Here is a 23,050-nt window from a genome sequence, read left to right on the forward strand (position 1 = left end):
TCAGTCATCCCATGTTCAACTGTCACACCTATTCAATGCACATCTGTTCAACTGCATACCTGCTAACCTGTTGAAATTCACATGCATACCTGTTCAATAATAACACCTTATTTAATACCTTTTTATCCATTGCACCTGCTCCCTTCTCACCTGTTCAACAATCACAACTCACCTTTTCCACAACTGCACTTGCTCACTCATTTTTTTAAACAGATATCCCAAATGTAAAACCGCACTGCCTTTTTGAGTGAACATGATTAAGCACAAGGGCATAATGCTACTGTAAAGGTACTAAATCTACCACGGCAACCCTAGCAAATGGGGGACTGTTTCCCTCCGTTCTGCTACCTCAGGACGCCTAGCACCTCCCCCTCTTCGCACCTGCACTTCCAGAACACGTCTCCTGTCTGTTCTGGCCCCACGATGGTGGAATGACCTCCCTGTGGAGGTCAGAACAGCTGAGACTGTGACCCATTTCAAACGACGACTGAAGACCCACCTCTTCAGGCTGCACCTCTCCCCATCCCTCCCTTCCCCCCTGTAAATGACTAAACTTAAGGTTGTAACTAGGCAGCTGTTTCATAGGTGACTTAGTTGATGCGCCTGTCTTAACGACTACTTGTATTTTTATTTATTTTTATTTTTCCATAGATTGCGTTGTTGCCGTTCTCGTTGTTAGTGTTAATCAGTTTAACCATCAGGGTCCAAGTTGAACTATGCGGTTGTTCCCTGTACTTGGACCGGTACTTCTCTCTAGGGGTTTCGTCATACTTGTTCCTGGTTATGGTTATACACTTTGTTGTACGTCGCTCTGGATAAGAGCGTCTGCCAAATGCCTGTAATGTAATGTAATGTAATGCAGAGTGTATATGGCAGGATAATCCAGCAGAGATACAGTATTATAGAAGTACAATACTGCTTTCCTCTGCTATTTCCACATTGTTTCAAATGCCTGGATTTCATCTGATAGGTCAATGGGCTACAGACATGAGAGAATTTAGGCTTTGGGAAAATGTCCATATCTTACAAAATCCTCATTTCCTTTTTTTCTCCTATACATGGGTACCTCTGTGGTGATTTTTTTCCTTCACTCTTGATGGCACCACACTGTCACCCTCTTCATCTGCGAGGAACCTAGGAGTGGTACTGGACAACAAACTGTCCTTCTTGAAGAACACCATGCCAGGCGTGCAGACTCTTCCTGATAACATACTCAACCCAGCTTTTCATCCAGGCACCTTTCAGGACTATTTCAACTTCCTCGCTCCTGCCTCCCTGCCTTTGCCATCAGACCTCTGCAGCTCATCTAGAATGCTGCTGCTCATCAGCTCTACAACCTCCCCAGGCTCAGCCATGTCACTCCCCTCCTCATCTCCCTCCACTGGCAACCAATAGCACATATCAAATTCAAGATCTTGTTGCTAGCCTAGCAAGCAGCTAAAGGGTTAGCTCCGTTATACTTCAAAAGATCATCAGACCCTATACACCTGCCAGACCTCCCTGTTCTGCTACCTCTAGGCACCTGCATGCACCCCCTACCCCCACATGCCTCCGCTTCAAGGTTACGTCTCCTGTTTGTTCTGGCCAACCGGTGGTGGAATGAGCTTTCCACTAGAGTCAGGACAGCAGAAACCCTACCCATCTTCTGGTCTTCTGAAGCAGACAAAAGACCTCTTCTGATTGCAACATGGCTTCCAGATCCCCTTGAGATATACTTTCTTTCTTTCTTTCTTTAGATTTCCTTTTAGGATATCCTTTCTGGATAATGTAAGTATAGGGTGTAAAAATATGTTGTCTGTCACGAGATGCTTAATTTTGTTACAATACAAATTGTTGTTTGTAAGGTTAACATTATACGTACTGATTATAAAAGAGAAAATATAAAACAAGCTTGCTTGACTTGCTTGAGTCTAAACAATATGGGAATTCCCATATCTCTCTGTGTCCAACCCTTCATTCATCAAAAGGGGTGTGTCGCGGTGCATGACACACACATGTAAGGGTGAGAACTTTCAGTTCAGTATCAGCAGCCAGAGATACTTCACTCACACTGAAATTTTAAAAAATATAATCAAAACCCTTCCTGCAGTTTGATACTCACTACCCTTACAGCAACATAAACAAGCCTGTTTTGTCTCCCTCTGCTCTCTCAGTCAGAATCCTGCATCCTTTGCTGCTTTTTCATCAAAGGTACCACATGATTTGTAGGAAGCGGATCTGTAAGTTTATGGCTGAAATAACACCACACCCCTAGTTCCCCCTTCTGCCACCCCCACCACCATGCATGCTTCTTAGCTCTCTGTGAAATAGAAGATATGAGGGGATGAAAGAGAGATGGAGAGATTACGTGGGGGAAGAGAGAGGCTCCTCTAACTTCCCGGTTTTCACAGACGCCGTTGGGGTGTGACATTATTTGGCTCTTCTGCTTACCCCTTACCTCTGACTTGTGATCTGATTCCAGATGTTTGTGTGTCTGGTTTATGACCCTGCCTAATTTCTGTGCTCAACAGGAAGAAGGCATTGTGTCTTCACTGCAGTCCATGAGGGGGAAGCCCTGCCCACAATTGTTTCATAAAGGTGGGGGGACAGGCCTGAATCCACAGCTGTGAGAACCATCGCCATCACAACAAAAGCCAAGGGCAGGAACAACAAACCACAAAACCAACAGCAACCATAACAGGACAACAACAACAGCATCTGCCTTCATCTGTACATGCTCTCTGAACCCGGTCAGACTTCCTCAAGACATTTAAACACTTCACTTATTCTGCAAAGGGAAATAACAGCCATAATTTCTGTCTAAAATTGTCTGTACAAACACATGGATCCCTTTCCAAAGGATGGATGGATGGACACATGGATAGATGGATCGTGGACAGAAAGACTAGGAATAGACAGACAGTAGAGACAGATGGACAAATTCTGTATTAAATTAGGCTGTATTAAATTAGCATTACATTAACATAATTATAAAAGAAATTTATAAAATAAAACAACACTTTGAGAACAAAAGAGACAAAACAAATACAGTGCTTTTTACAGGAAACAGTCACATCCTTTGTATTTACAGAAACAGTAACACAGAAAATGACCCTTGTATAACATGTAAAGGCATCAGATGATAGATGGTAGAGTGAACATCCTGAAGACTTCAACATGATACAGACAACTGGGTCTATCGGTCCAGCAGTCTGCCTTAATTCACCAGAAATACTTTTATTCATTCATAGCTCTATGCTCCTTATTCAGTGTTTCTTAAAGTAGGTTTGCTTCCCACAGGAGTTCCACTGCTAAAATTCAAACACTTTACTAGGGTCTTAAAGGACAATTTAACATATTATACTTTATATATAAAGTGTAAACAAGAAATTATTTGAAAAATGTCAGCCTCAGTTTGTGGCCAGTTTAACATGTGTATTATGTGCATCAAGACACAGAACATTGGTATCACAATTCTTCACAATAATTTAGATTTAAAAATACAAGATATGTGTAGCTACAAAGAAGTTTTGTAAAATGTATAAACAACAAAAAATTAAGCACCTTCAAGAACATTATGCAGAAACTTTGTGCTTAACATATTTATGAACTGTGTTGGGCATTCCTGATCTAGGGTCCAGACTATGGAACACCTAAAAAAGTGATGTCACTTTTCCTGCGTACTATTTTTGCATGTGAACAACAGGTCAGGTCAAGGTTAGATCCTGTGGTCTACTACTGTTAACATATAATCCACTACCACATGTATCGGTGTACATGTGCTCGGTGACTTAACTGGCTCCCCCACGTGGTGTACCAGGTGTGGACGGTGAGCGGGCACTCAGCAGGATTAAAAACAAGAATTGTCAAAGCGCGGATGAGGTCACTGCAGCAACAAGGTTTCCTGGTCATTGTCTCCTCTGATGCCACTGGATCCAGGGTGAAGTAGTGTGGAACCAAACTGCATAAACCTTCCCCACTTTTATGCAGCCACCTTTGAGTTTTACTCCACCATCTTTCACTTGATCACATATCTACAGTTGAGGCCAAAAGTTTACATAAACCTAGGCTAAAGATATTCAAGCACAATTTTTCACAACTCTGCACATTTATGTTACCATACATTTCTTTTGGCAAGTCAATTAGGGCATCTACATTGTTCACATCAGAAGTCATTTTAAAACCCTCTATGGTACCGCGTTGCCTCTAGGTAACATATCCATTTTTGGACTTCTACACTCACACAATATATCCTTATTTATGATGCAATACTTTTTTAAAAAGGGAGGGCCCCAAGGAAACTAATAGCAGTGTTTTAATTTGTCACATAACTCTCTAGAGGCCAAGTTGAATCCCTTTTTTGCGGCCTTCGTCACATGGCTCAGCTCCATCATCTCTCTCCACAAAATTGGTCGGAAAATGTCTTTTTCTGTCATTTTACAATCTGGAAAAAATTGGATTCACAATAATAGAATAGTAAAGTTTCATTTTTATTTGTTTAATGTACTTTATTTGATAATTAAGTAATGGAAAATTGTTAAAATGCAAATGTTGCCTTGAAGTAACACCATACCATTATGAATTCCTACCATGACATTTTTTGGTATTGTGTATTTAGATTTAAATACTGTACAAAAGCCAGACAGTCATCATAATGTTTTTTTTATCTCTACAGATTAACCTAGATAAATTTGATAAAATTTGGCAAAGATGGCAGCAACACAACAAATGGTGGCAACATATGTCAGGAAAGACACACACCAGGAAACTGAAAACAATTATTTAAATGTAACACAAATGATCAAACACTGACATATGATTCACTATCTTGTTTTGAAGAGGGTTATGATAGTTTGGTTTGATAGATTGTTGATGTAAAGTTTGCTGAAATATGCTTACACTCTTTAACGTATTCATTCCTATGGGCTGTTCCACAATGGTACAATGTTGTCTGAGGGTAACGTTCAGAGAAACAAACTTATGAAAAGAGTTCATTTTTAATGTTTTTCTATTTCAAATGGCAGGCATTTTAAACTGGTGAGGAGATTGAATATTTTCCATTAGTATAGTAATAAATTTCATTCAAATTTTAAACAGTAACTCTCTTTTTTCATTCCTTACCATTATGGTACGGTGTTGCTTTAAGGTAACGCACCCCAAAGTGTACCCCAAAAAAATTATTTCTTGAAAATTTCTTTAAATTATGTTTACTTGATCTATTTTATGACAAGAAAACAGTGCAAACATTTTTTTATAAACTGGCATCATAATGCGTACCATAGAGGGTTAAAACAATTGATTAGAGAGAGATTTATTTCAGCTTTAATTCACTATATTAGAATTCCAGTGGGTCAAAGTTTTACATACACCAAGTTGACTGTCTCTTTAAAGAGTCCGGAAGATTCCAGAAATTGATGTAATGACTTTTTGGAATTGATTGGCCAGTTGGCATAATTGGGAGTTAATTGGTACCTGTAGCTGTATTTAAGGGCCTACCTTTAGAGTCACTGCCTTTTTGCCCTTGATACCATGGGACAATCCAAGCAACTCAGCTAAGACCTCAGAAAACAAATTGTGGACCTCCACAAGTCTGATTCCTCCCTAGGAGCAATTTCCAAACAACTGAAGGTACCACGAGTATCTGTACAAACACTTGTATTCAAATCTTGGGACCACACAAACACTGCATCATTCAGGAAGGAGGCACAAATTAACTCCCAGGGCTAAACGAACGGTTCAACGGAACCTCAAGACAACAACAAAGGAACAGGTGAAGGAGTTGGAGGTATCAGGCACCAAAGTATCTACATCCACCATTACGAGAATCCTACACTGCCATGGCCTGAAAGGCTGTCACCCAAGGAAGAAGCCCCTACTCCAAGACCGGCATAAAAAAAGCCAGAATGAAGTTTGCAGGTGATCACCAGGACAAAGACCTAGCCTTTTGGAGGAGTGTTCTCTGCTCAGATGAAACAAAAAATGAACTGTTTGGCCATAATGATCAGTGCTATGTCTAGAGGAAAAAAGATGAGGCATTTAATCCGAAAAATACCATTCCAACTGTGAAGCATGGGGGTGGCAGCATCATGTTGTGGGGGTGTTTTGCTGAAAAAGGGACTGGTGTACTTCAGAAAATAGATGGCATCATGAGGATGGAGGATTATCTAGAAATACTGAAGCAACACCACAAGACTACTATCAACTAGAAAGTTAAAACTAGGTCACAGCTGGGTCTTCCAGCAGGACAATGATCCTAAGCATACCTCCAAAGTAACAAAATGGCTTAAAGACAACAAAATGAAAATATTGGAGTGGCTGTCACAAAGCCCTGACCTAAACCCCATAGAAAATGTGTGGACTGAAATGAAAAAGCGTGTCCAAGCAAGGAGGCCCACAAACCTGACTGAGTTATACCAGTTGTCAGGAGGAATGGGAAAAGATTCCGGCAAAGTATTGTGAGAAGCTTATGGAAGGCTACCCCAAGCGTTTGATTCAAGTTAAGCAATTAAAAGGCAATGCCATCAAATACTAACAAAGTGTATGTAAACTTTTGACCCACTGAAAATATGGTATAATACATAAAATCTGAAGTAAATCTGTCTCTTGGCTATTATTTTGAAATTACCTCTTATGGAAATAAAGCAGAGTGTGGAGTTGTGAAAAATTGAGTTTGAATGTCCTTAGCCTAGGTGTATGTAAACTTTTAGCCTCAACTGTATTCCTATTTCTATCTCATCTTTCCTATTAAAGTGCTGTAGAGATGCAAATACAATGGTGGCAGACAAGATGAGTGTTGGAAGCCTTTAGGCTGACCTCTGGACTCAGGTGGCACCAGTAAGATGGTTGCTGGAAGTCAGGATTGAGAAGGTAACGTCATTCAGCAGCACCTGGTATGACTAAACTGTAATTTTTAGGACCCACTCTGCTCGCCCATGGAGACAGGCTTAGAAAAGGTAGCCCTAACAAACATAGTCCATCCCAACTTGGCTGGAAATCTGTGCCCAGTGGGATCATCCCTTTAACGGTCGAATTTCAGGAAACAGAATAAATATTAAAGATACACCCTGACAGCGGCAACATAAAACATCAGAACTCTTATAGATAGTCCCAACAGTGGAAGAAATAAGCAGGGAACTGCAACTGTTGGGAAGGAACTAGCCCACTAGTCTGTGGACAATGCGGCTTCCTGGAGAAGGGCAGATGAAACAAGTCGGTACTGGATATACCTTAATTTGGCAGGGCCTACCCAAGGACAGTCCTTGACTTCATGGCATTTGCATTGTTGTGAGTAACATGCTTGTCGAAGGACATACTCAACTGTCAGTGAAAGGTTAATGTGGTTGAGATTCCCCTTGGAGAATTCCCCTTAGGCATTTATCATCAATGTGTATGCCCCCATCATGAAAGCTGGAGACAAAGAGAAAGAAGCCAAAAGAAGAAAGCATATCAAGACCTGCTTGCTGAAGAGTAACAATAACTTCATAATTATCCAAAATGATTGCTGGCAAGCAAAAGCCCAAGAAATGCAAAGCTACACAGACTTGGCTGACTAACACAACTTTGCAGCCACAAAGACAATCTACAGTACCTAGAAGATATTCACTCAAAGGACTGCACAACCCTCATCAAGGACAGCAAATGTATTCTGGAGAGATGGAAAGAACTAGAGCCCGACCGATATATCGGTTTGGCCGATATATCGGCCATTATTTGACTTTTTTGATGACATCGGGATCGGCAGTTATGCCACCGATGTGTCCCGATATTTTAAAAAGTATAATAAACAAAAAAACAATGATTATTTATCTGTACTTGTCTGTTCGAACGTTGTAATTGCTATTTACTAGAATTATCCAGTAGAGGGAGCTCTAATACAAGTGTGAACTGCAGCAGCTGACACGCTACTTCTCTAATAAGACGTTTGTCACTCGTGCCTCATCCAGTATTCTCCACTGCAAGACTTGTCTGCACAGATTTGATTGCCGCAATAAAGGTATATTTAGTGAAAGTTTTTAATTAAATGCGTTTATACAACCACTATGTTTATCAATCCTCATTATCAAGCGAGCGAGCTAGCTAACATATTTGGTTCACTTTAGCAAGCTAGCTGGCTAGCAAGCCTTTATGAAGTGGCAGTGAGCACATAAGCAGCGTAGGATCTACATTTCCAGAGGACATCGCTGTATTCTCAAATAAATAACCAGCCAAAATAAAATGGTGATTGAATGCATCACACATTTGTTTTTTATCTGAGATAATGATATTAGCTACTATATGATGCTGTGTCAATAGCCAACGCGTTATTGCAAGCAAGTGTGTCATCTAGTCACGCGTCATCGTAGCAAGCTAACCAGACAGTAAAAACACAGATAAAACACTTCTAACATGGATCATTTTAAGCCATGTTATCTAGCTTTGTCGTGATAACATGAGAGAAGGATTGCTGTTGGAGAAGTGAATCAACCAACAGTTAGTGCGGGTAACCTGCATGAAAGCGCATTGTAGTTTTTTTCAGCCTATTTAATCCAGTCAATTTAATTTCATCTAACGTTACACTTGATTCACTCTTTAGCTCCGCTAGATAATGTCTTACTCTTTGAGATCATGTAGTAGAAATAAAATTAGAAAATATAATTAATTGAACTTACTGAGAATATATAATAAGAAATAATGAGGCTGTGTCAATAGCTAATGCGTTATCTAGTCACGCATCAGAGCGCATTGTAGTTATTTTCACCACCGAATTCTTATGGACAGGGAAGCTCGCTAGATAAAGTCTTACTCTTTGAGATCATGTAGTAGGAATAAAATAAGAAAATATAATGAATGTACTGAGAATAGATACTAACAACAACAATAATAATAATATTCATAAAAATATATGTTTGAAACTGGAAAACTGATTTTTTTAAATACATTTTTTATAGATGGCTGGAAAAGAAAGGAGTAAAAGCAAGGTGTGGAGTTATTTTGATTTCACACACTTAAAGATGGTGTTAATATATATATTTAATTTAATGTAACGTTCTTTGTGTGTTTATTTTTATTTTTATTTGTTTGCTTATAAGTTAAATGTTCTTAAATATAGAAACTTTAATAAAATATAAGTTTTTCAAATTGATTTTGAAAAACTTTTTTTTTTCACTTTTTGACAAAATATCGGTCAAAACATCGGTAATCGGTGGGCTAGGACTCTCCAAAATTGGGATCGGCATCGGACCCAAAAATCCGGCATCGGTCGGGCTCTAGAAAGAACAGTTCTCTGATCTTCATTACATTACATTACATTCATTTAGCAGACGCTTTTATCCAAAGCGACGTACAAAAAAGTGCATTTTCATGATCGTATACAACTGCTGAACACGGGTTCAGTAAGGTACAATTACTTATTTTGTAAAGCTATTTCTAGCCGAGAACAAAGAACACTATCCTGGTCTAACATCTGCAAAGCCAAACTAGGCAGAAGAATAAGCTAGAGTATTAGGACAAATACAATTTACCAAGAAGTGCAGGGATGGGGCAACATGTAACAAGTGACAGGAAAAAAGGGTTTTTTTTTTTTGTTTTTTTTTAAAATATATATATACACAGCGTGGTGGTGGTTATTCTAGGTATAGTCTGAAGAGATGAGTCTTCAGGCCACGGCGGAAGATGGATAGTGAGGGGGAGGTTCGGAGAGGGACGGGGAGTTCGTTCCACCACTGGGGAGCTAGGGTGGAGAAGCTCTGTGATCCCTTTGGGCGGGTGGGAGGGGTTGCAAGACGCCCTGCTGCCGCAGAGCGGAGTGGTCGAGCAGGCACATAGAATTGAGTCATGTCCTGCAAGTAGATGGGGGCTGTCCTGTTGGCGGCAGTGTAGGCAAGGGTCAGGGCTTTGAATCGGATCCTGGCAGCGACCGGTAGCCAGTGAAGTGATCGCAGCAGAGGAGTGACGTGGGAGAATTTGGGGAGGTTGTAGATGAGTCGGGCAGCAGCATTCTGAATCATCTGTAGTGGCTGTATGGCACAAGCTGGCAGGTTTGCAAGGAGAGAGTTGCAGTAATCAAGGCGAGAGGTCACCGTAGCCTGGACGAGCAGCTGGGTGGAGTGCGTCGTCAGGTATGGTCGAATCCTCCTGATGTTGTATAGGAGGAATCTGCAGGACCGTGATGTTGCCTTGATGTGCTCCTTGAGGTCCAGCTGGTCATCCAGGACCACCCCCAGGCTCTTTGCAGAGTGAGAGGCAGTCACTGTGGTGCCATCAACCGTGATTGAGAGTTCACGAAGCAAGGAGGTCTTGTACGGGAAGAAGAGCAGCTCAGTTTTGTTGAGGTTGAGCTTCAGATGGTGGCTGGCCATCCAAGTGGAGATGTCAGCCAGGCAGGAAGAGATCTTATCATTGATCTGTGTGGCCGAGGGGGGGAAAGAAAAGAAGAGTTGTGTGTCATCTGCATAACAATGATAGGAAAAACCATGTGAATTAATGACTGAACCAAGAGATCTGGTGTATAAGGAGAACAGCAGAGGACCCAGTACAGATCCCTGCGGCACTCCCGTAACAAGTGGATGAGAGGCAGAGGCAGACCCCTTCCAGGTGACCTGGTAGGTCCTATCTGCAAGATAGGAAGAGAACCAAGACAGGGCAGTCCCGGCAATTCCCATCCCAGCCAAGGTGGAGAGGAGTATTTTATGGTTGACCGTGTCAAAAGCTGCAGACAGGTCAAGAAGGATCAGGACAGAGGAGAGGCGTGAGACTCTTGCAGTGGTAAGTGCCTCCGTCACAGCTAGTAGTGCAGTCTCTGTTGAGTGCCCGGATCGGAAGCCAGACTGGTGAGGGTCTAGCAGGTTGTTCTGATGGAGAAAAGAGGTTAATTGTTTAAGAACTGCTCGTTCGAGGGTTTTGGACAGAAAGGGTAGAAGGGATACGGGTCGATAATTTGTTACATCGGAGGGATCTAAGGTGGGTTTTTTGAGTAGTGGGGTAACACGAGCCGTCTTAAAAACAGAGGGAACATGACCAGAGGAGAGAGAGGAATTAACAATGGAAGACAGATAGGGAAGGAGCTCGCTGGAGATAGATTGGAGAACTTTAGATGGGATGGGGTCAAGTGGACAGGTGGTTGCGCGATGAGAGGTGATGAGTTGTAATACATCGGAGTCCTCCAGCATTTCAAAGGAGGTCAGTGTGGCTGTGGGGTTGTCCTGGGGGGTTGGGGGGCTCACTGGATGGGTGAAGGAGTTCCGGATTGTAGCCACCTTTCCTTCAAAGGCGGCCAGAAAGTCGTCTGCGGAGAGGGAAGAGGGAGGTGGGGGTGGAGGAGGAATGAGGAGGGAAGAGAAGGTGGAGAATAGTTTACGTGGATTAGAGACACATGCGCTGATCTTGGATTGGAAAAAAGAGGCTTTTGCAGACGTGAGGGCAGATGTAAAAGTCGCCAGCAGGGTATGGTATGCGGTCAGGTCATCAGAGGATCGGGATTTTCTCCACTTTCTCTCTGCAGCCCGCAGTGTTGTTCATGACATCAATATAAATGAACAAGCTTTGGAAGAAATACCCCAGCTGCCTATTTGGGAAAGCTTTAATGATCCACCCTTCCTCGCAGAGACTATTAAACCAGTCAACTAAATGAGAAACAAAAAGGTCACTGTCCCTGGTGATCTCCCTGTAGAGGTGTATAAATGTAGCCAGGGGCGTAAATATAGACAGTGCAGGCAGTGCGGTTGCACTGGGGCCCGTGGGGGTGGGGGGGCCCATAGAGAGAGCAGGCCCTCCAACAATGTGTTGGGCACAGAACGGGCCCTTTCGAGTGATTCAGATTGCCACCTCGGAAGTACGCCTGTGTTCAAAGAAGAACTCACATTAAATTGAAAATGGTGCCATTTGCTATATATGCCCTCGAAAAGGCAAACCCATCACCGTCATGGTTTTCTTTTCTTTTTTTGGTAAAATAGTCTGTAGCAATCTATAACAAAATTATATGCTTATTCTACATAAACTCTAAAAACTATAAATAAACTATAAAAAACTATTCAATTAAATGAATAATTTATGTTCTTTGGTATTTTTGTCATATACAGATAGGCAATGATGATTTCTGGGTAATATGTATGTTGTTGTCCAATCAAGTCTCTATTTGATCATGTGACGAGACGATACGATATAGCCAGTTTAGGTGCAAAATCGGAACGTCTAGACTGACAAGCTGAGCACATCTGCAAGCCAAGCGAGCAGTCATTATGCCTTTCAAACATAAAAGCGGCAGTAAGAAACATTCCAGCTATAGTTGGTTGATTACTTGACTTGTTGATTTGATTGACCGTCTGTTCACGTTACCGCGTGTCAGAGTGCTATCCATGGTTCTGATAGCTTTCTCTTTGACCTCTCTACTTTCCCAATACAATAACCTAAGTCATTGGACTGTAAAATCCAACACATTGTTGGTAAAATATATATATGCCTAATGGTGTGTGTGTGTGTGCTTCATAATTAGTAACTAGCGTGCACTGGGCCCGTCGTAACTACCTTACGCCACTGAATGTAGCAGTTCATCTTCGCCTTTTACTCATTATAAAGGGCAAGGAGGGAGTGCCTCAGGATTGGAATGGTGCTTTGATTGTAAAGCGCTTCAAGAAAGAGGGACAGGACATGTGCCACAATTACAGAGGTGTCTCTTTGCTGGTAGTTGCTGGAAAGACCCTTAGCAGAAACAAACTAGACTGCTACCTCTTGCTGAATCCATCCTACCTGAATCGCAATGTGGCTTTCATTCTTGTAGAGGTACCATGGACATAATCTTTGTAGCTATACAACTCCAAGAAAAGAGCCAGCAGCAGCACACTGACTTGTCCATCGTTTTCATTGACTGCTCCAAAGAGTTTGACTCTGTCAATCAAAATGCCCTGTAGAAGATCGTCTCTCACCCTGGATGCCCTCCAAAGTTCCTAGCTGTCATCAAAAGCCAGCATGGTGGCATGCAGAAACATATCCTAAATGACCGGCAACAGTCTGACCCTTTAAATCAAGACTGGTGTAAAGCAAGGGTATGATATTGCTGCATCATTGTTCTCCGTTTACTTGGTTACTGTACTTGGAAGAGCGGTGAAGGATCTTGGCTGTGGCGTGGACATTCATTACCAAATGTATGTTGGAATTTTCAATCTATGATGTCTTCAAAGCAAAACAAAAGTTAAATATTATAAAGTCACTGAACAAGATGAGCAATATGCACATGATAACTACATTGTTGTACAGTCCGAGGACAATGCACAGAAGACTCTGGATCCTCTCACCACAGCTTACAAGTGCTTTAGGCTTGATGTCAACATTAAAAAGACCCAGATTCTTTACCAACCAGCTCCTATCACTTTGGAAGCATACTGTCCAGGTCTGCTGATGCTACTGAAGTGCAGCGCTGTATGCACTTCAGCACTTTTGTATGTGGCAGAGACCTGGACATTCGACAGAAAACAGTTATCTGAGAGATAATCTGGGCATCCTCTGGGAAGAGCCACAAACAAATGCATCTGTTCTCCAACAAGTTGACACTATTAGCATTGAAGCTATGGTATTGTGAGCTCAACTGAGGTGGGCTGGTCATATCATGATAATGGCAGGCAATCGGCTACCAAAGTATCTCCTCTTTTCCCAACTGGTTCAAAGCCAAAGAAACACTGGTGGCCAGAAGAAGCACTATAAAGACTCACTTAAGGTTTGCAATTTAGACCCAAGCACCTTTGAGAAAAACTCAGACTGTGCAGAGAGCGGGCACGGAAGGTATTGCTGCTTTTGATGAAAACAGGCCAGCAAGGAAGGCTAAAAAGAGAGCTATCTGTCACCTCAGAAGAGAGCAGGAACACAACAACCGTCCAAATTTACCTCCTATAACCACTTGTCAGGTTTGCAATTAGACCTGCAAATGTAGATTAGGCTTCATCGGTCATCTCAGCACTCATATGTACCAATGCCAGGCTTTTTACTGATCAGCATAAGAATGTACCACTGCCAGGCTTTTTAATGAGCAGGGTAAGAATGTAATCAGCCAGGCTTCAAACTGCAGAAAGACCAGATTAATATATTTATTCACCGTTGTTTCTAAAATCATAATTTTCAGTGTATGCCACAGAACTGCCACTATTAGTATTACAATGATTGTATTTTATACCTTTTACAGTCAGAGCCTACAGATATTCAATGTGTGATGCATGTGTTAAGTGGGTGCTGAAGGCAAAATAACAATGCAAATGCAGACATATGCAGGTGAGTAAAATTATCAGCAGGTAAACTATCCAAACACATCTGTGGATGGAAAAAAAATCAAAAGCCCTGGCATGTTTCTAAACTCAAAAGATGATCTGTGAAAAGACCGTATGCTTTGGCAAAAACCAGACAACAGATGCAATATTTGGTTATAGACTCAAACCAAACCATAGCAGTGTTCAGTTATGGACTCAAACCAAACCATAGCAGTGTTTTGTTATAGACATGATCACTTATGTGTAAATCAGTCAGCTGCATTCAGTTTTTTGCATGCATGAATACAGGCTTAGAAACTCTCCAAAGTGCATTTTTCTTTTTGATAATAAAGTTTCCGCCACAGAAAAACATTAGGAGCTCCCTTTCAGCTTTCTGAGAAAATTCCTCTCACGTAAGGGAAAGCCTCCTTCCCATCTCTTACAATTAAGTAATACACTGAAAGGTTTCACATCCATCCTGTGTACAAGCCTCCTCCAGTACATATTACTGAGTACAAAGAAAAGAGGAAATGTGTTTTCACAATACTGCAGATCCAAATCCATAAATTCATATCACGAACAAACAAATGTAGCACAGAGGAAAGGTCAAAACACTATTTTGGAGTCAGATAACTGAGATAACATAAAATTAATCCTGTTCCACTAGCACCGGGTAAGACTACACATGTTCCTTCGCCACTCAGATACTTCCACTGGTTGGTGTATCTGAAGGGGTTCTTAGACAACCATGGTGAAGAGTAAAATAAGCAAACACCAGCACGGCGATGCATATATAAAGGCAGAAAACACAGCACCAAAGTAAGGTTTTTGCCAACTCTAGGCCTTTTTAAACACATGAGGTTTTAGTGTTTATTTGAAGGTCACTGGACAGTTGCCAGATGTAAGCTCCATAAAAAGGGCATTCCAAAGCCTGGGCACTGAAGGGCAAAAGGTCATCATTTGAGCTGCAATTAGTAAAAGATGTGTTTGTCACATTCTGATAACCACAAGGGGCAGGTCAGCGTATGGTATTGGAGGATGTAATCTACCATAAGATTATAGAGTGGACTGTGGAGGTCAGAGGGACCTTGAAATCAATACTGGTTTTAATGGGTAGCCATTGAAAGGTTTACAGAACCAAGGATGAGTCTTAGATGTGCTCTTGTGGAGCATTTTGGCCCAGCTGGAACATCAGGAGGAGGCTGGAATGAGGACCTGCTAGAAGTGAGTTGCAGCAGTCAAGTATATGATGAAGCATTGAACTAACTTCTCAGCATTGGAGAGGGAGAGGAATGACCTAATACAGGCAGTATTACAAAGAAGGAAAATGATGCACTCTTGACAGCTAATGTGGGACTCTAACACAGCAAGATGTCCAGTGTTAACTCTAACAGAGGACATATGAGTCAAATAGGGACCAAATGTAGTCCACAAGAGTTGATTTAACACTGAAAATGTTACTGAGTTGAAAACAGATTAAAATGACATATGGCACCCATATTTCTTATGTAGGAGGGATTTGGATAGTTTTGACACTTATGGTTATGGAGAGGGAGTGAACCTTATTAAAAATTATCTAAGAGATCTAACAGTAAGAGAGATGCCAGTATTTGTGTTAACCAGGGGTGGGAGATGAGCCAGAAGACAAAAGTCCAAGAAGGAAGTAAATTGGAAAGTGCTATTATTAGGGGTCCAAGCAGCGAAGCTGGTGGAACCCTATTGTATCTGTTAGGATTATTAGGGGTCCAAGCAGTGAAGCTGGTGGAACCCTATTGTATCTGTTAGGATTATTATTATTCTTATTTTTTTCCGCTAAAAGTGTCTGAGGCTCAGCAACCATAAGTCCTGGAGCAACCAAATTTGGTGGGTGGATTCCTATGGCCCCCCACTACTCAGGCACTACAAATTACCTATGTCGGCCAGATGGTGGCGCTATAACAAAAGGGTCCTGTTTAAAAGGTCATAACTCCCACACCGTAAGTCAGATCAACACAAAACTTCATCGACCGATGCATCTGAATGTGCTCTACAACTTTGCTTTTGGGACCACCTATGTCCACCATATGGTTTGCCCGCCATTTGGACCTTTTTATTAGGTGGGGTGCGGAAGAGCTGGAGCTCCAAATCTAAGCGTTACGACATCTAGTAAACTTCTTTACGGCAAGCGACATCCATGGCGACGCAAGTAATCCGTAGGATCTAGTTTTTATCAACGAGGGGAGGGTCTGAACGTCGGGGAAGCAATAGAAGACAGTGCCAGCCAGAGCGTATGCTAGGCTACCAAGAGTTTGTTAGTAAAAGCTTTTTGAGAGGATGAATAATTACTTTTCTTTGGCGTGGATCCATTTGAAGACAGTATCGGGTGAGTTCGATTATAATTTTAAATCTGTCATTATGCTGACAAATAGCTAAACCATTTTATTGGTAGGTTTTGAGTTCCTGTGCAAACGCGCGCAAACACGCTGGTATAATAAAACAATGACATTACATTACAGGCATTTAGCAGACGCTCTTATCCAGAGCGACTTACACAACTTTTTACATAGCACTTTACATTGTATCCATTTATACAGCTGGATATATACTGAAGCAATGCAGGTTAAGTACCTTGCTCAAGGGTACAACGGCAGTGTCCTTACCCGGGATTCGAACCTACGACCTTTCGGTTACAAGCGCAGTTCCTTACCCACTGTGCCACACTCCGTCCTTAATACATATGCAGTCCGCTTCGTTCCGTTGCTGCCATAACATAACACATTATCTTGTGTCTACAGCTGCAGTTTCTCGCTGCAATTACTAATATTGAATATAAACAAAATACGCAATTTATGCTGTACTCTGCCAATGTCTAAATAAATAATACGGTACTCTGAGTGTAGGAAGCAGTTAGCATGGATGGCGAGTTGATATTTCGTTTTTTGCTACTAAAAGTTAGTAAACGCTTTGAGAGGATGAATCATTACTTTTCTTTGGCATGGATCCATTTGAAGACAATATCGGGTGAGTTCGTTTCGTCTTTGAATCCGTCATTATGCTGAGAGTAATCGTATTCTCAATTTAATCTCTAAATTGACTGTAAGTTTAGTGTTGTAACTAGGTAGCTGTTTCGTAGGTGATTTAATGCACTCGTCTTAACTATCGCTTGAATCTTTGCATAGACTGCGTTGTTGCTGTTCTTGTTTGTGTTAGCGTTAATCAGTTTAACCTACTGGGTCCAAGTTGAACTATGCGATTGTTCCCTGCACTTGGAACGGTATTTCTCTCTAGGGTTTTCGACACACTTATTCCTGGTTATGGTTATACACTTTCTGGATAAGAGCGTCTCCCAATTGCCTGTAATGTAATGTAATATTCCGTAGCAACAAGATAAATCCGACGTTAGCCCTAAAATATGCCAATACAGCACTGAAAACGCTGCTCACTGAATAACGAAATAAATGAGACAAAGTTTTAAAAAAATATTCCATGTCATTCTACATTCAATATTTGGGACTAAACATTGAATAAATATACAATCATACCACTGGTTTTACGCGTAGAGATGTCCCTTTTGCGAATGAGTGGTCATATATTGTCTTGGACAATCCGTTTGTGAAATATAGGCTACGCGCATTCGTGACGCCTGGGCTATCTTCAAAAATAGCTGTGCGTAATACCACACCTGTTGCTTACGGCGTTGTCGCCCTTTTTAGTATAATTTGGCTTGATTGACAATTCATTTATTCAGTAGGTGAGGGTATAAGCGTTCTAACGATGTATAACATGTCTGGTTTTGCTTTTGGAATAGCGTTTTATAGGTCAGCGTAACCGAAAATTTTCTCATCTGCCAATGTCTAAATAAATAAAACGGTAGGCTGCTCTGCGCGTAGGTCGCGACTTATTATCTCGTCTTTTGTTTCGTTTTTTCTCAATGTCGCATTTATTATTTGAAATGTGTATTTATGTGTTATTATTCTATCTGTCTCTGTGGTGCTCTGACATGTCCATTCTCTGCTAAGCTGAGCTATGGATTGGAATATGTGTCTGAGGTAGTGTTGCACGGTATACCACAACTTCAGCACTTTCTCGGTACTTAAAAAAAAAAAAAAAGAAAAAGAAACGGTTCGGTATTAGAATATTCCGACGTTCGGTAGTTTTGAGTCAAATGTAAAAGCCAGGGAAAATTGTCTCCCGTATTACTGATTTGGAGGATGAAAAGTGTCATTTGTCAGAATCTTCGCTAGAAGGCAGTAGCAACTAAGGTTGCCAAGTGAGGTGACTTGCGCTTGTGCACTCAGCTCCTTGATACAGCGCAAGCTTTGACTCAGTTCACTTCAGTAGCAATAGGTGTTCCAATTTGGAAATATTTTATTATAGATGGATGCTGTATTGTTATTAAAATATGCTGTTTTTAAATCTATTTAAAGGTGAAAGACCTGTTTTAAAGATTATTTAGTTTACAACTGTTTAATTTTTGAAATATATTTAACATATTTTTTTATTGTTCAGTGTTGTAACACTATAGGCCTATGCATATTAATATGTTGAAGAGGCTTCAACTTAAAGGTTGTTAATGAACCATGTTGCTAATAAACCATGAATTTGAAAATGAGGTCAACCCTTGTGGACATTACGTTTCTGATCTATTAAGGTAATTTCAGTATCGTTAGGTACCGAGTATCGAATTAGCATTGTTTAAGTTTCAAATATCATTTCAGTATTGAGTATCGTGATACTACACCTGGTATCAGTATCAAAGTCAAAATTTTGGTATCGTGACAACACTAGTGTGATGCCTTTTTTAGTTGCGGCGCAGAAACACTGCAGCTGTGCATACAGGCCAGGCCATCTAAGTGTTACGACATGCCATCTAAAGCCGCGTTTCCACCGCAGGAACTATACCCCGGAACTAGGAACCTTTTGAGGAACTCAGTGCGTTTCCACCGCAGGAACTAGGGTCTAAATTTAGTTCTGGGGGCTTTGTTTTACCCCCCAAAAGGTTCCTGCTCGGGGGGTAGTACTTTCCGAAAGTACAGGAACCTTTTGGGTGGAGCTTGCAGCGCTGAACATTTCTGATTGGTCGAGTACTCACAGGATTTTTTGTGTCTATTTTCAGGCGCCATGTTTGAAAATATGCAGGCGCAAACCAATTTATTTTCATAATAACTTCAAATCAAACTTGTATGTTATGCGGCGCAGTAGCCTACTTTTAGTTATAGCCTGCCAACGTCTTGGAATTATAACGTGTGCTCTTCTGTTCTTTTCTTGCTTTAGTATTCGTTTTATAAAATGCTAAGCATTCGTGCTGGGACAGCATATTATGTACTAAAACATTCAAACGGATTAATTCGGTTGCTGAATATTTTCTTCCGGATTTTCTTAGCCCGTTGTAATTGACTCAAAACGTCTGATACAGTTATGTGAGGTATGCGGTAGTTCTGCGTAATTCACATTGGTGATAAGTAAAAGCAAACTGGAAATCACCTTCCGCACTTTTTGTCAGGGTAAAATAACAGGTTAATACTAGTAATCGTACCTTTAGCTTTTTCAGACTGCCGTAATTTTACTCTGCCATTCTTCAATTCCACAAAAGACCAGGAAGACTATGGACTAATTTATGGTGCATGGTTCGCATCTGGAGGGCACACTTCGCTGCTCGGCTAGCAGTAACTTCGAAGGAAAACAAACGGTGGCTGTACCACTACTAATTTAAATTTTCACGCAAGTCCGAGTTTTCGTTCTATTCTTGTCATTTTGCGATTAGCCTATATGGAATTGACGATGAGAAAGTAATCAAACAGCAAATTGTTTACAACGTGTGAATGTTTTCTGCTGTTGTTGCCAGATAGCCTATATTGGAAATGTGAATGCATTCTGTCGCTTCGGATGTCAAGACATGAAAGCGAATGTTCGCATAAAAACATAATGAATGTGTTTGAGAGGATATGTAAAACAGTTACAATCTGACTATTGGCCTGTTATATCCTATTTGTTGCATAACGGTCCAAGTTCAACTACCAACGACAGTTTTGCTTGACAGCGGTAAAATATGCCCAAACGGCTGCAGAAGAATATTTCAATTCCATGTGATTAAATCGATAAAAATCAATAAATACAAAAGTAACCATATATAGTCATTGTTGGTAACCCGTTGTATATAAGTGGAATAAACCCCTCCGGGCTGTCCCGGTTATTAGAAAATAATGTAGGCTACTTCGGTGGTAGTATGGGGTTACAGAAGAAATCATATGACAGATGGACCGACGACAACGCCGCTTTTTCATACGTCAGTGGGCTAATTTGCCTAATCTTCGCGGGACTTTAGACCCCGGTGGAAACGCAGACAACCATTGGCTGAAGGAACCTTTTAGTTCCTGGTAAAGTAGTTCCTGGGACTGAAAGTTCCGGGTAATTTTGGTGGAAACGCGGCTTAAGTGTTACGACATAGTAAAGGCCTTTACGGGAAGCGGCCAGGACACATCCATGGCGACGCAACTAAGTCATCCGACAGCGTCTCTTAGCACAAAATTGGCCATAGGTCATCAATATTTCATACGATCATCATGATATTCAGTAGATATGTTGGGTGAAGGCATATGATCATGAGGACAAAGCCATTTTAAAATCGCTCCATAGGGGGCGCGATGGTGCCAATGCTTGGACCCCTCCCAACGCCGCTTGCGGCTTTAATTCTTCTTGATTTTCTCATTGAAAAACTTGATATATTCATTACATGATGAAGTAGAACAGGTGGAGAAAGGGCTAATTTGTAAAGGTTTGAGTTAGGCCAGCATGCAAGAGATAATTTATAGCTGGCTGTTCAAGTGAGTGAAGTCTTAAAATGGATTTTTAAAAGATATATCTAAACTACAAAAAATCCATTGTGGATTAATTGCTAGGGGTAGAGGCATAGGGAGACGTTTATTTATAGCTATATTAAATGAGACTACAGAGCTGTCCCATTTTTAATGGGGAGACGGTATTGTTCAAAGATCATGGCTTTGCTTATTTCGCATATGTTGGCATTTCTATAAGATACGTTATACGTTACTTAAAGTTACTATAACCAGCAGCAATCGTGGCCATCTCTATTGTGCTGGTACATCCCTTAGTCACTCTATACTTGTATTAATAATACCTGAACTGACTACCAGAAAATTGTTATCGGTACAGTTCAACTATTTTGTACAATCATGTAATCATGAAAACGGTTTATTGCAGCATCCCAGTGAACAGATCCAGGCGGTACTAATGAGTGGGCATCCAAGTGTGTGGAAAATCTCTGTTTACCTGTGACATCTGCGGTCTGAAGTTGATTTCCTTCAGGTCTATGGATCCTGGTGACAGGTTGTGCAGCATCTGACACAACAGCACTCCGTCTCTGAGCAACTGTGCCAGGTCAAACACGATCGCAGACGGCCACACGACCCGGTGGTTCGGGGGTAAAACTTTGCAGTCGATCAGCCATCGTCCGCACTGAAGCCATTCCTCCATGTCGCCAGTAAAATACAGTAGGCTCTTTTACAACGCCGAATTGCAAGCCGTCACCTTGAAATCAACAATCCCTTCTTCTAGATAGTCAGAAAATAAGTTCATTCTTAAAAAAATACGTTGGAGAAAAGCTGTCAATTTCCTGTACATATGTTTCCTGAAGCCTACAATCGCGGGGTTTGTTCACCGTTTCTTGGCGACCGCAGCCCACCCAGAGACTTAAACCGAAGTTTCTAATTTGAGCCTTCAGATCTTCACCCTGTGCTTCCCCCAAATATATCAAACTCTGTGACCGGTGAATATTTTAGAGTCCACTTAATAATCCAAGATAGGACATTTTATATAAAGTTGAATTTAGATGCAAACGTACGCATTCGTGAAAAAAACAGAACCAAGATCTGAACCGCAGCATACGAATACAACGCAATTTATTTAGGATACATTCCTAGCGGTTTACAGAGATTACTGCGGTTGACTCCCGTCTTCATTCCAGACACATTCAGAAAAATGTGGGATGAATTGAGGGAAAAGCATTATTTCGTGATTCTTAGGTTAATTTCTTAATTACTGTCTACATATAGGCTAGTGTAATCCAGTGGTAGGCGATCACAGAGAACCATACAAATGTAGTTTACAGCGCTCAAAAATTAGACATCATCCTATGAGTCACAATGAGTTAAAATAATCCAGCAACAATGTTGCTGAAACATGTCACGCACTCCATAGAACACTATCAAGCTCTGAACCGCAGCATATGAATACACCGCAATTTCTTTAGGAAACATTCCTAGCGGTTTACAGAGATTACAGCGGTTGACTCCCGTCTTCATTCCAGACACATTCAGAAAAATGTAGGATGAATTGAGGAAAAAGCATTATTTCGTGATTCTTATGTTAATTTCTTAATTACAGTCTACATATAGTGTAATCCAGTGGTAGGCGAACCATACGAATGTCGTTTACGGCGCTCAAAAATGAGACACAATGAGTTAAAATAATCCAGCAACAATGTTGCTGAAACATCTCACGCACTCCACAGAACACTATCACTCTTAAAAGGTCCGGATGATTTGGATCACGTCTGAGGTGTTTCGTCACTGTTATTTTTCTACTCAAGGTCCTTTGGGAACACTGTAGTTCCTCTGGGGTCGGGAGTGTTCATTCGTTCAACTCCGAGCTCAATCGCAGTCTTTGCGGGCAAGCGTGAACGCGCCTGAGAGCTGGGAAGGGAGCGATAATTCACCGGGTTTCAGTCCGGGCACGCACTAGTGTCGGCCGACGTGTGTGCTGTTTCAGCGTCCAAGAGAGAAGTTCCAATCATTTAGCTAGCATATCAGTACCATCTTAATAAAGGATCATGAAAATCTCTTGCAAGGGACTTGGTGCTAGGG

The 23,050-nt window shown here is 41.2% G+C and overlaps 1 protein-coding gene across 8 annotated transcripts in view; it reads right to left on the minus strand.

Moving 5' to 3' along the window:
* The window catches only part of LOC118206911 (guanine nucleotide exchange factor VAV2-like), a 164,759-nt gene extending 141,961 nt beyond the window's left edge, over positions 1-22,798 (minus strand). For 4 of the 8 annotated variants that reach the window (XM_035380072.1, XM_035380070.1, XM_035380074.1 and 1 more), the window contains exon 1: positions 21,459-22,797. In XM_035380072.1, coding sequence (XP_035235963.1) covers positions 21,459-21,662 — 204 coding nt within the window. In that variant the 5' untranslated portion in view covers positions 21,663-22,797. Of the gene's footprint in view, positions 1-21,458 lie in introns of all 8 variants that reach the window. The other 4 variants (XM_035380076.1, XM_035380071.1, XM_035380075.1 and 1 more) reach the window with 3 other exon arrangements.
* Between the last annotated feature and the right edge of the window lie 252 nt (positions 22,799-23,050).

This window comes from Anguilla anguilla, chromosome 10 (assembly GCF_013347855.1).
Source record: "Anguilla anguilla isolate fAngAng1 chromosome 10, fAngAng1.pri, whole genome shotgun sequence".
NCBI lineage: Eukaryota > Metazoa > Chordata > Actinopteri > Anguilliformes > Anguillidae > Anguilla > Anguilla anguilla.